General features: G+C 41.2%; 1 protein-coding gene across 1 annotated transcript; it reads right to left on the bottom strand.

Annotated features, from left to right (window-relative positions):
- Window positions 1–273: 273 nt before the first annotated feature.
- Window positions 274–1,581, bottom strand: LOC129116710 (protein FAM200C-like). The gene has a single exon (XM_054627471.1). It carries the CDS (start codon window positions 1,579–1,581, stop codon window positions 274–276), a length of 1,308 nt encoding a protein of 435 aa, XP_054483446.1.
- Window positions 1,582–13,321: the final 11,740 nt, after the last annotated feature.

Here is a 13,321-nt window from a genome sequence, read left to right as displayed (position 1 = left end):
GACACCAAAACGTTGAGAGCGTTGTTGTTCTGAAGAGTTGCTGTTGAAGCTGGCTCTGCTGAAGTTCAATGATTTCGTCGAGGCATTCATCATTGACATCTGCTGTCGCAACACTAAACGTGAACGGCTGTCTCACCCATGCTGGATATGACTGTGTGGTGGGGAAGTATCCGTCGAGGGACTTTGCGAGCACATCTAAGTGCATGGCAATCGCTTGCTTCAGCTCCCCAGGTACAGAAATGTCTCCAATTCCAGACACGTCTTCGATCTTACTTACGCAGTCGTCCAGCAGGGGAAAGTTTGCAAAGTTGTCATTCTCTGTTCGTCGTTTCCATAAAGGTAGCTTTTTTTAAACGCATTCAGGTTTTCTTCCGCTTCGATGATGTTGACTCCACCGCCCTGCATCTGTCGATTGAGATGATTGAGAGCATCGAAAATATCGGCCATGTACGCCAAGATGAGAATGAACTCAGAATCTTCGAAGCAATCTGCGTGACAATGTTGGTGCTCTCGCAAAAACAGGGCTAATTCCACACGCATGGCAAAAACCCGATTCAGCACCTTTCCCCGGGATAACCACCGAACGTTAGAATGGTACAGAAGTACCTCGAATTCAGAGCCCATTTCCTGACAGAGCTCTTTGAAGATGCGGTGCTTCATAGCACTATTTTGCACGTAGTTCACACATTCAACTACGATTTTTAGTACTTCTGCCAGTTTTGGAGGCAAGGTTTTTGTTGCCAACGCATGCCTGTGCAGAACACAGTGTGTAACAATGATGTGTGGTGCATCGGATTTCACCAGCGCTCCAAAACCAGAGTGTCGTCCCAGCATGGCTGGAGCTCCGTCCGAACAAACTGCAGAAACCATATTCCACGAAAGATTGTTGTCTCTGAAGAAGTCATCCACGAGTTTCTTCACATCGACTGCCTTGGTTGTTGTTGTAAGAGGCTTACAAAATAAAAAATCTTCCTTTATCTCGTCGTCTTTCATATAGCGCACGAATACAACAAGCTGGCTGAGATTGGAAACGTCGGTGGTCTCATCGAGTTGGAGGCTGAATTTTGCTGGGCTTGAAATCAGATCTGCAACTACTTGAGCCAAGATGTCATTGCTCATGTCGTCTATTCTGCTGCTGATCGTGTCATTTGAAAGAGGAATTTGGGATAACTTATCTTCAGCAGCTTTTCCCAGCATGATATTCGCCATCTTCAACGCAGCTGGTTTCACGAGTGTTTCACCAATGGTGTGTGGTTTGCCCTGCTTTGCGATCAGGTACGCAACTTCATACGATGCTGTGAGGATCGGTTTGTCGATGGGTACGAAGCCGAGAACAGGCAGAGTAGCCTTTTCATCGAATCTGGCTCTCTTCACCTTGAATTCAGCGAGCGTTGTGTTCTTGTATTTCCCATCATGCAGCTTTAGGAAGTGTTCCTTTAGTTTTGCCGGTGCTAGACTAGAATTGCTCAACTTGGCATTGCAAATCATGCATTGAGGACGCTGACTCCCATCACGTTCCTCTTTACATGTGAATCCATATTGTACGTATTCGTCCAACCACTTTCTTTTTTTGCTCGACATGTTAGTATGAAGGGATTGAAAATCACAAATGGCTATACTGCGTGTGTCTTACTGCGGTCAAGTGAGCCGTCAGCCGCTGATACTCGGTCAAGTGAGCTGCCGCTTGAAAATGTATGTGGGTAATTCGCGGCATTCGCGCCTGAAAGGGGGCGGGGCTTATCTCTGTGGCTTATCTCCCGCCATCCACCATTGAACTAACCACTAGTTCTGCTTTATACTTGTTGTGGAAGTCCCTCAAACGTCGGACAATCAAACGCCCCCGTGTCTGGGTTCATAATATTTTCCGTAGTCGATCAAGTGAGCCGCCGCTTTAAAAATGAATGACCGTGTATTCCTTAAGGTGCGTTCACACCGAGCGCCCCCGTTCGGTGTGAACGCAGCATAAGTTTTAGCTTTCTCCGTGCTTTTTGGGCTACCCAAGCCACCGTACCGTTATGCTGCGTTCACACCGAACGGGGCGCTCGGTGTGAACGCACCTTAAGGAATAGACGGTCATTCATTTTTAAAGCGGCGGCTGGGGTTGACCGCACCCAGGTTAAGAACCCTGCATTAGTGTATCCTCAGTGCTCTTCAATTCAGTGCTTCCAAGTTCTAATAATATTAATAATAATAAGAAGGGAGTTTCCAAGTCCCTCGATTTGGTAACTGGAAAAACACTAGTAAACTTTCCGTTATTTTACCTCAGCTGTCTGCCAAAATCTGTTTCTGAAGAAATTTGAGTCTAGAATTGACCATCCAGTTGATAACTCTTCTCTCATAATCGATCTTTAAAGCCTAATTTTATGTTCCTTTCCTACTTTTGGCAGGCAGCACAAGACTCGATCAGCGGGCTTTTAATAGCAAGAGGCCGGCCATGGCAGAGAGACACAGCTGGTGACAGCCAGCATATCTCAACATCTAACTCGGTGAATTAAGTAGATGATTGTTTGTGAACAAACGCAACAGAAACAAAATAAAACTCATCAAAGCAGTCCGGCAGGAGTCTTGTCTAGACTTTCCTTAGAAGGACCTGTCACTAAGGCCCCATGCTACCAAGGAAGCATCCTTGACTTTGAGAAACGCCCTATGTCTCAGCCCGTCCACCTTTTCATCCATCAATCCTTTCTTATCCTTTGCATTCTTTATCCTTTGTGTAAACCCTCCCTTTGGTCTTTGTCCATGACCCTTTTTTTCTCTTGGTGTTTCACGTCCACTGGTCACTTACCTATTAACTCACTTTTTCTTCCTCCTCCTCTGTGTACTTTAGAGTGACTGGACACTTCCGTATTAGCTGCTGTCATGTCAGATATGCGTTGTCATATATGAAGAGACCACAGCAACCATAACAATAAAGTCAACCCTTGGATATGCAATGGACATTTGGATTTATAGGAGTCCTAGGTAATAAGATTAAAACCGTCGCCCTATTTTACACTATGTTCTGATACTACCCTGTAAGTGTGCAACTAACGGGAAACGGCATAAGACAAACTGATAGATGTCCTGCAAACTGTGACATTGGATGCTTGAATTTTAACATTAAACAAAGATAAATTCTGTTTATTTTTTTTGTTTTTTTACCTGAGATGATCCTGCAGCTGTCCATTTTCTGTTTATAGTTGTATCAGCTGTAAGATGCTCCTACCTACAGTCATTTCCATCATTACATAACATTTTTGGTTTTAAAGTGATGAATTTATGCATTTTATGAGTTACTCATAGGAGTAGTTTGGCTTTATGTGTAATGTGCTGGCACCTTCCGGTCGATATGCTTTTTCTTTGGCTCTCATAACACATCCGGTGGGTGCGGGTATTAAAAAACCTATACAAGTTCTCGATAGGCTTTGAGTGTGAACCATTAGAATTTGAACATTTCAATATATTTGGTCATTTTTTTAAAAAGCCTTATTATTTAGTTTGAAATATAACTGCAGGCAGAGGCCCCTAGGACAGCTTCCATTGCTCGTTCTATCATGATATGAAAATCTGCAGGTGCATGCTGGTCGCCTTTTCAGTCTGTTGTTATCAATTAGGTTAAAAATAATTTTATGTGCCGCAAATAGCTTTTTATGTTTTTTCATAATTTATTCAGGCAGGAACAATAGATGTCGCTGCCATTTTGTTGGATTACCGGTCGGTGAAAACATTTACCTCAGATGATTAGGTAAACATGGCAGAACGGTAAAGATGCAAATGAGTGCCGAAAACTTGTTGCCTCCAGCCATAGTGTGTTATGTAGATATGCAGGCGGGGATTATTTGTTGCACTGGTAGATGCTTCATTTTGCCATCACTACTCTAAATCCACACTAATGTGTTGGTAAGCCTGAACAGCACACCTCGGATTCTCCTGTCCTCTGAGCCTTCTTGAGGGGAAAAGATGTAAAGTTTTCTCCTGAGGGAGGTCACCAAAATCATTAAGATTCATCCTCTGGCTCATAGCAAAATATTTCAGGTCCTCAAACAGTTGGATGGATCAGACCCTCAGATGTAACGCGTCTGTATGCCAGGAAGACAAAAACAGCAGTTAAACAAACTCTGCCTTCTTTTTCCTCTTCTCTCTCTTCCTGCTTCCAACCGTCATACGATGCAGGTCTCTGCTAAGAAGAATGATGATAATGATTGTTTTATTTTTATTTTGTACTCCTGCCTTCTGCGTCTCTAATCAGTCCCTCCCTCTGTCCAGGTATTAAGGAAGTGGTCTTTTGTTCTGATAAGTACCATGACCTGCCGGGGACGCAGGCTTCCAGAAAGCTGCTCGCTATGGCACACGTAAAATCAAGGTGAGTAACAAGTTTATACATACAAGAACAAATCAAAGTGTTTTTTTTGTTATTATTATTATAATTATTATTATTAACATGAAACGAGGTCAAGGGATGCATAAACATAGACACACATAAAGGAACGTTATAACCGTACCACCAGCTAATAACAACAACGACAAGTTATTTGACAATGTGTCATCCACATTTGAACAGTTTATTCATAAGCAAAAATAAGAAAAGTATAGTTGGCAACAGGGTAACCCCAGACAGGAGCTCCTCATGGATACACCACAGCTTCAGTACTAGTCGGATAAACGGTGAATGAAATGGGAGCTTTTTGACACAACCCCGCTTGAATCCTCTCCTGATTTTGAAAGCATTGGATCCACCACAGTGAACAGTAGCAGTCATGACCTGCAGGAAGCGGGTGGTGATGACAGAGTTTTGAGGGGGCTTGAGTGCTTCAAGGCATGCCAGAGGCCTCCTGGTTGATTCCATTAAAGGTCAGATCTGGTCAGGTCTCTAAAGCTGAGAAATAGTTCCTAGTGCCTCTGCTGCGATTGTCTGTCTCTGACAATGTCAGTCATGTCTGACAGGAAAACCACAAAAACGCAGGAAAACATGGCGGCGTGGTGGAAGCAGACCAACGGCCAAGAGAGAGAGAGTGAATTGTAAGGAGCCAGAAGGCTGGTTTTAATATGTATAAACGGAGCAACTAGTTACTTTTCTGGTTAGTTTCCTTACAAGGCATCATTTATATTTAAGAAATAAAAGTCGATATTGTTATTGTACCATTATTCAGTATACATTGATTTTCTCTAAGGCCCTGTCTACATGTGTACGGAGATGGATATTTTTTTTAAATACCTTTTTAGATTTTAACTCTGGTTACTTTGTAGAAATTTTAACCTGTCCAGACCTGGAGTTAAAAGCAGACAAATTTGATTACACCAATTAAACAAAATGTAAAAAAAAAAAAAAAAAACATCCAAAGTGGATGCAAAGCTCTTCCTTCACACCTCCTCTTCTTAATGAGCATCCCGATCATGCCTGTACAAAGCTCTGTTCTGGACTAAGCGTGTTAGTGCAGAGGTGTGTTGCCACTATGGCTGGCGGGAGTCCTGGATGTTTGTGATGGTGGGCTGCTGTAACAGCGTCTGTGTTGGGTTATCACCATTGTCAGATTGATTCTTTTTGATTCATGGGAAAGCCTTTCCAAAGCAAGACTATAACTTTGTCATTGAAGAAGAAATAACAAAAATACAGCCCTGGTCTGGGGTCTGTGTAGAGCTCTACTGTGATATCTTCCTGCAGTTTATAATATACAAACATACTCTCACTTGTTCCTGTTAACAATTTGTCCAGACCTCATGAGAATGCATCGGGGGACAGATGAAAGTATGACTTGATAAGAAAATGAAGAAGTGACTTTCATCTCCCTCCATGTTTTCATGTGTATTTTTCTGTGTGTCCTCATACCTGTGCGTCCCTGACTAATGCGTGTGTTGTTGTTTTTCCCTCTTTGTGTTTTGGCAGGCAGTTCAAGCCCAGAGGCGATTGTCATTGATTTTAATTCCATTAACCACCCTGGAACAGCGAGACCAAGTGAAAATGCAGCCGCTGAATGAGGAGGGGGAAGTATAATTTGATGCTTGGCCCTTTGTGGACGTCTGTGGCAGAAGGTCTTTCGATGCTGCTTTCACACTTTTTTTTTTTTTCTTTTTAGAAATCCCCTTTTGGGTTCAGGCGTACACAGGGACTCTGAACACACTTTCTCGAGTGTTTGATTTTAAAAAATCTTTTGTGTTGTGAATCTGATCTTCTCTCGTCTGCCTGCTTAGGGGGAAACCAGAAGTCAGTTTTATTTTTTTTCCTCATTCAAACAAGGTTCCAGATTAGTGTAGAGGCACCTTGACAATTAGTTCATTTGACCTTTTCACATTCACAGTGGAAGCTGCATTCAGTCACGATTTGGTTCATCAAACCGGTCTGTCCAACCAGAAAGTAGCTGCTGTTACAGTTCAGCCTGTGTTCTACTGTTTAGTGAAGTATTTCTTTAGACGGGCATCTAATAGTGTACTGCAGCCACCTCTGAGACCTCTGGTAACTATTTCTTCAAGGCTTATGCAATAATAGCTTTTATTAAATGACGAAGTAACACCAATTTGTCAGACTAGAAGGATTAATGGAGCTGCTTTGTGAATGGCACAATTATTCCAACATTAGTGCCGTCCTTCTCTTACCTTTACACACTGTGGATGTATACGTTACTAGGTGCATGATATGGTTGTTTTTTTTAATCTTTACTTTGTTTTAATGACCATTTTATAAAATGGTGAGAAAAAAGTTTCTGTAATATATTTTTGTGGAATATCTTTCTTCTAACCGTGGTTACAGGATGCAGCAGATTCTGTTTAACACTATTTTTATATAAGATTAATTTCATAGTACCAAAGGGCTTTTAAAAACATGTATCTGTGTATGGTAATACCTCAGTAGGATGTTAGCAGTTTACTTTCCCTGTTCTACTGTCCAACATGCTGTTACGAGTGTATGGGGGGCTGTGTGTTTTATTAGGTACATTTTTGCTTTTACATTGGTAACTGGGAAACACTTGTCGTCTATCATTTTTCTATAACCATCTCAGCCGTCGGTTCAGTTTAACTGAATAAACTGCTGAACCACATGAGCTTGTGTCCACTGTGTTCATTAATCTTGAAAATACATAAGGTTCTAAACACTCTAAGGTATGACTCATACATACAGTTTGTCATTCATGGTAGGCAGTGTTCTAGGACAGTAGGTCCTTCTTTATCAGCTTCTAGAAACTTCTAAACCGTATGAAGTTTAGTGGGAAGTGAAGCCAAGGGCTAAAGCTTGAGTGAGCAGTATTTGATGTGGACCTTTAAAGGAATGTTAATAGTACTGCTCAAAAACTTTAACTTATCAGTCTAAGGGTTAAGAAAGAAATAGTAATCTACCGGCGATGTTCGCTTACATGCATGTGATTGACCAACCCAGCAGCTTGTCAATCACATGCATGTGTGTTAATGCAGGTTTTAAAAACAAGTCCAACATCAGTGACATGAAGGGAAACCATCGGGTGCCTGAACAGAAAGGTTCACAAATGTCTATCCTTGGTTCTTTTGACATTCCTTTCGAGTTATGATCTTTTGTTTCATGGAACACTGATTGCTCCTGATGATCAGACCAGCACTGAATGGTAGCTAGCCGGAAGCTTCTGTGTGTGAATAACAGACAGATGTAAAGCGAGTTCAGTCTGAACCTACTGTAACACTGAAAGGCTTTCCTGCTCCGGTCCCAGTGGAAAAGCAGAAGGTTTCCATTTTAAGGGTTAAACTCTGGATCTTGCCCTTTTTGTTCTGGGTCATTCCCTCACTCACCTGATATTCTCCACGCTGTACTTTTGAAAGTATTCCATCTGCAAGCAATCTTTTTTTGCTTTCTGCAAGCAAGATAATCATACAAACACTGTCTATTGTCACAGATATTTCATTGTTTTTCCTATTGACTATCATGCATCGAGGAAGAACTCTCAGTGAATGCATCCAGCAGCCCATTATTTCACTGTCTGATAGGTTTGTTGCTCATTTTCGTAGCAAGTGTTCACCGATATATTGGAGTCATTACTCTGAACTGAATACAGACCCTGTCAACACTTCCTGTGGTCTGTGTGTGCTCGTCTGCTGCGTCTGCCTTCAACTCCTTTTTTGAAAATGTTTTACAACAAATATGCAGGCTACAGTAGGCACTACAGTAGGCACTACAGTAGGCACTTATGGACATGTGTCTGCGATGGCTACTGTGCATCATATGGTTCTTTTGTCTCCTTCACATATGAGTGCAACAAATATTAATATAAATGTTTCAGCTGCCCTGTAATTGGCCTGTTATGACAAACTTTTCATCCAGAATAATATTAATTAATGATAAACACACTAGTTTACAAATGTGTAGTAGAAGCTGGTGGTTTCAGATAATAACAATGTAATCTCTGCTCACCAGCAGGAAAATATAAAGGATCAAGTGTTTTTGGCTAACTATTTGAATATCAAGGGTTTGGAAAACAAAGCAATTGTTCATTATTTTGATATGTGTTCACTGGCATGAACATTCCAGAGACTCATTGTTTCCATCAAACAAATCATTTAGCTGATCACCTGGTTTGGTGGCATTTTGCTCGTTCAGGCAAAAGTTCACAGTGGGGGTAGTTGAGAGTTTGGCCATGTGTTAAAATGCCTCGGGGTGTGGCGTGTGCAGAAAGCCAGCAATCTGGCATTGACACTCGGGAACCCCCAACAATTTAATATGCTCATTTTGTGCAACGAGGCAGTAAAATATTTCTAATGAACTAAGCCGCCACCAGCTTGAGATTCAGACCTCCTGTTGAAAACCGAAGTCTGATGAGACACATTAAGCACTTTCTGCATCGCTGTGCTGGGTTACATTTAGATTTTGCCCACGAAACAAAGAGCGAGAGGCAGATACAACACAAACACAGGGACTGGGTACAATCGAATCACATGCTTTATTAGCCGGGGCACTGCTGAGGGAAGAACAGAGCAGGAGTGACAAAGCACTCTCAGGGGGAGGAAGCAGGGGCAGACTGAGGAAGAGATGGAGGAGCAAAAACAGAGAGTGAGGGAGTCTTCATCGGCCAAATAAACGAGCGCACCAAGTCACGGCCTCGCTCTCAATAACATAAACTACATGTAGAAACCCGGAAATAATCTAAACCTCCAGTCTTTCTTCTATTTTGTCTTCACATCAAGGCTGATGATGTAGTCAGTCAGTTACCTTTTCAGTAGCTTAGCAGGCTGAGGACTTGCTTCCGGCTTGTACGAATAAGTCCTGCTGAGTCGAATAATGATAGCAATAAGGTCCTGGTAGAAAAGCACCACAAGCTCAGGTTATTTACATTTTGTATGATTGTATAACACTACTGAGTCAGAATACAGCCGCAGTGCTACTTTGTCTTTTTTCATATTTGATGTCAGTTTTCTGCTCTTCCTCTCTGGTTACGTTCACCAGGGAGGAACTTTTGAACAGTGGACAAATCACTTGTCAAACTTTTTCTCCACTTTTCACCCAACTGGAAAGTTTTGCAGAGCTGCAACAACATAATGACATCTGCATGGCTACAGAGCCATATAACTTCGTATTGTTTTTCCCTGCAGTCCTGGCCACATGCATACCTCTGGTCATCGCTATGTATGCCATAAAAAAGTGTCAGGCCACGATTATTTTCATTATTGATTAATCTTTTTCTAGAAGAACTGTTGGTCAACAAAATGACTATTCTATTATTTCAAAGTGATGTGTTTAAATGTCTTGTTTTGTCAGTTCAAAACCCAAAGAAATTTTTTCAGTATATATATACTACTAGTATATATTCACTATATATAGTATAGTATTCCTTAAAAACATAATAATTTAATATGTGATGAAAAATGTCATAGCATAGTAGTTTATTAAAAAAGCCATAAACAATGGGATAATATAAATACTTTTTCTGTGCGGCCCTCATATGCTGGCTCCTTAAATTGGCAGGGGTGGTTATAGTTGTTGTAGTACTAGGCACAGATGAGAGCAGCGTTTCCGGGACCAAAGGGGAGAGCGAGTTTCTTTTCCACCTCTTGTCTACCTCTTTTTCTTCTACTGTTTGAATGTAGTGCTGGTCAGAGGGGTCATCGGGGGTCATGTTTGATGCATTTTCAATAAAACAATTTTAAAAACGTGTGCTTTTCTGTTGCATAACCCCCTCCTCTATCTCTCCAGGAGTCTGAAGGAGACACATGTCTCATATTTCCTTGTCCACCTCCACGGAGGTGCCCTGGACTCTGGTATCCTTACAACATTGAGGACTCGTTCCCGGCTCAGGCACCTTTCAATTCAGGAACTAAGCAACAATGCCACCCACATTTAGAGCTAATATTCACGTAATTGACTTTTTAATTTTAGGTGTTAGATCTCAAAAATCACTGCATCCTTTGAGGACCAAACTATCAACCCCCCGTCCTCACATGATCTCACCCTATTTGATCTGACTAAAATGTTTCTTGTTTCATAGTATATTTCACTTCTTTTCTTTGGGTGTTTGAGTTCCTCTATCAACCTGAACCTGAGCTATGCAGTCATATTACTTTCTCTCAACTAAAACACACACAAATGAAATATCTGTACAACCTTTCATCATGACTGATTCTTCTGCACACTACAAATATAAAAACAAACAATCAATCTGCATTATAAAGCTCCTTCAGTTTTGTGTGGAAACAGACTGAACCTTCCTGAAACAGAGCTGGGTTATGAAAACCTTCCCCCAAGTTGTCAAATATCAGCACCTTTTATCGGTAAGCTATTGCTTAAGTTACTTTGGATAGAAGTACTAGATTTTCTTGACATTTTAATCACATTTTTAAAGCTTACTTTACGATGGTAAATTCAACCTAATAAAAATGCAAGCACACCGTATACTCTGAATACTGTCATATAAAGAAAGCTGTTTTATGAGACTCTGAGAAAAGTGTTGTAGTTCATCAGACAATGTGGTCTAAATCTCCTCAGACTGAAGTTTATTATCTTTGACACTCTGTTTATTGGGAAAATATTACCAGTTTCTGTGATACCTTGGGAGGCTACAGGAGATAATTCTGCTTCCAGTACATATGTTCAGCTGTGCTCTGTACCACGTGTTCTCTCATTTTGCTCATTCAGGGATTCAAACCAGCAACTATTCTGTAACAAATCCCCTGCTCTCCCCGAGGCCACCACTGTCCTCATGTAGTCAGAGAAACAATGAAAGAGAGGGAGAGAAGTTCTGCATAAATGATCTAATGTGAATTAGACGCTCAGTGAAAGAAAATCCTTGTTGACATAACCTAAATGACTAGTCAGTGTGATGTAGCTGAGATAAGGCCACTGCTGCGCGAGAGAGCACTAAAGTCTTACCCCGCTGTCTCATCCTAGAGCAGTGTGTTGGAACAAAGTTCTAGAAAAAGCGAGAGAGAAACGAACAGAAAGAGCAGAGTTGAAAAGCCTCTACCTTTTCACCATTTGTGCTGCATGAGAGCTCAACACAGTTTTTCTCAATTTACTTCTGCTTCAACCAGATATTATAAAAGTTCCATCAAAACACAAATGTAGGCGACTGTGGCTTCACAACAGCTTAACCGTGTGTGTCTGATGCTAAAATATAAGTTTAGGCATTTAACCAAGCATCGTTCACATCGACACACACTGCTGGCCAATCACTGGAAGAATCCACTGTTAATGATCTGTGACTCTTTTCTGCCTGAGTTCTGCCAAGTTTTTTATGAATTATGGTCCATTTAGAGTAAAATAGACCATAAAGCAGGGTATGCTTTAGGGCGGGGCTACCTTGTGAGTGACAGGTCCCTACCAGAGCCTTGTACGGCGTCTCTACATCCTCCGCAGTCTGAATGCAGGCACCTCCAGGTCGCAAAAACAAAGATGGCGACGGCCGAGTTTTAAACTCAAAGCTTTGAAACGCAGTCCACTATGTACACTTCTTATATAGAGTCTATGTATGTGATGCACCTAGAGGTGAATTTACAATAAATAAAATCAAAAGAGAATTGGACAATTATTATAATTTATTAACGTACAAAACATACAATTAATTCGCTTTTGTACGAGAAACTCCAGTCAAACAACAGTCATTTTACCTCTCTGACCATCGTAAAACACTCGACAGAAAACAGAATAAAACTGATCAAAACCATCTTTGTTAGTCTTGGCACTGTTCCAACAATCACCAGCTGTGGTTTGAGAGTTTAAAGAGAGACTGGATAAACAACTGATATAAAAAAAGAAGCAACCATAACATATTACCGTTTACCTACTAACCCTGCCTCCGGTGCTAACCGGAGCGTCCGTGACAACGAAAATTACTCGCCATGAATAAAACCCAGCAAGGCCAGAGCGACGGCGCGGCCACATGGGATACTCAATATCGCTCAATATGTTTACAGCGAGGTTTCCCCTGTCTAAAAAAAATCATATATGAGCTCATTTTAGTGGAAAAAGTGTATCAGAAGAGACACTCAGGAAAGGCAGGACTCCTGAGTTAAAAAAATAATAATAAAGTATTTTCAATTGAATTTGTGATTTGATAAGTGCTACATATCTGTACACGACAGCAATATTACAATGATGCATGGAACTATGACACCACGTTCATTGCTGCTAGCAGCCTTTCTTTCTGTTTGCCGTTTAGAGTGGAGAAAAACAAAAACAGATGTACAACACAGTAAAAAAGCAACTATAGTTTCAAGGATTTTTATTCTTTACCGTAGAAACACTGTACATAAATTACTTTCTCTGAGACTAATATTGATGTACGGATAAGTGGAATTTCTCAACCTTCAAAATAAAAAAGATCAACCCATAAAACATTGTCAACTCGTCTCTGAAAAAAGATTGGTAGCATATGACGTTAACACTCTGTGTAAAGTTCCTGTTCTTTCCTTTAAAATGATTTAAGATGCTTTCCCAACTTTGTAAACACACATACACACAAATAAAACTCCTCTAAGAGAGTACAGAGACCCACAATCAATGAGAAAACATCCACATCGATTTTTGATCTATTACTGTTACTCATTAAAGTCACTGATGGCGATGCATTGTCCCTTTAAGGAGAAACGAGCAAAAAACGAGGAGAGAAGCAAGATTAGTTACTACTCACAGCAACCCTGCCCCCCCCCAAAGCCATGACAACATGTTTCTATTGCAAGCAATACTACTACCTTTGACCGATAAAAGCACAAGGCCTATGCATTATGAGTCACATTTTGCAGAAGTGAAGGGCCCCTGGGCTGACAGGGGGCCAGTGGTTGACCAGGCCGGTGAACCCACTCGGTCCGCAGAGAATCAGGAGCAGGCCGGGGCACCGTGGCCCTGTTTCTTCGCAGACCGCTGTTGATTGTAGTCTGACACTGTACAATTTTA

The sequence above is a fragment of the Anoplopoma fimbria genome, unplaced genomic scaffold, assembly GCF_027596085.1.
Source record: "Anoplopoma fimbria isolate UVic2021 breed Golden Eagle Sablefish unplaced genomic scaffold, Afim_UVic_2022 Un_contig_8940_pilon_pilon, whole genome shotgun sequence".
NCBI classification, from domain to species: Eukaryota; Metazoa; Chordata; class Actinopteri; order Perciformes; family Anoplopomatidae; genus Anoplopoma; species Anoplopoma fimbria.
This window is presented reverse-complemented; position numbering and strand designations above follow the sequence as displayed.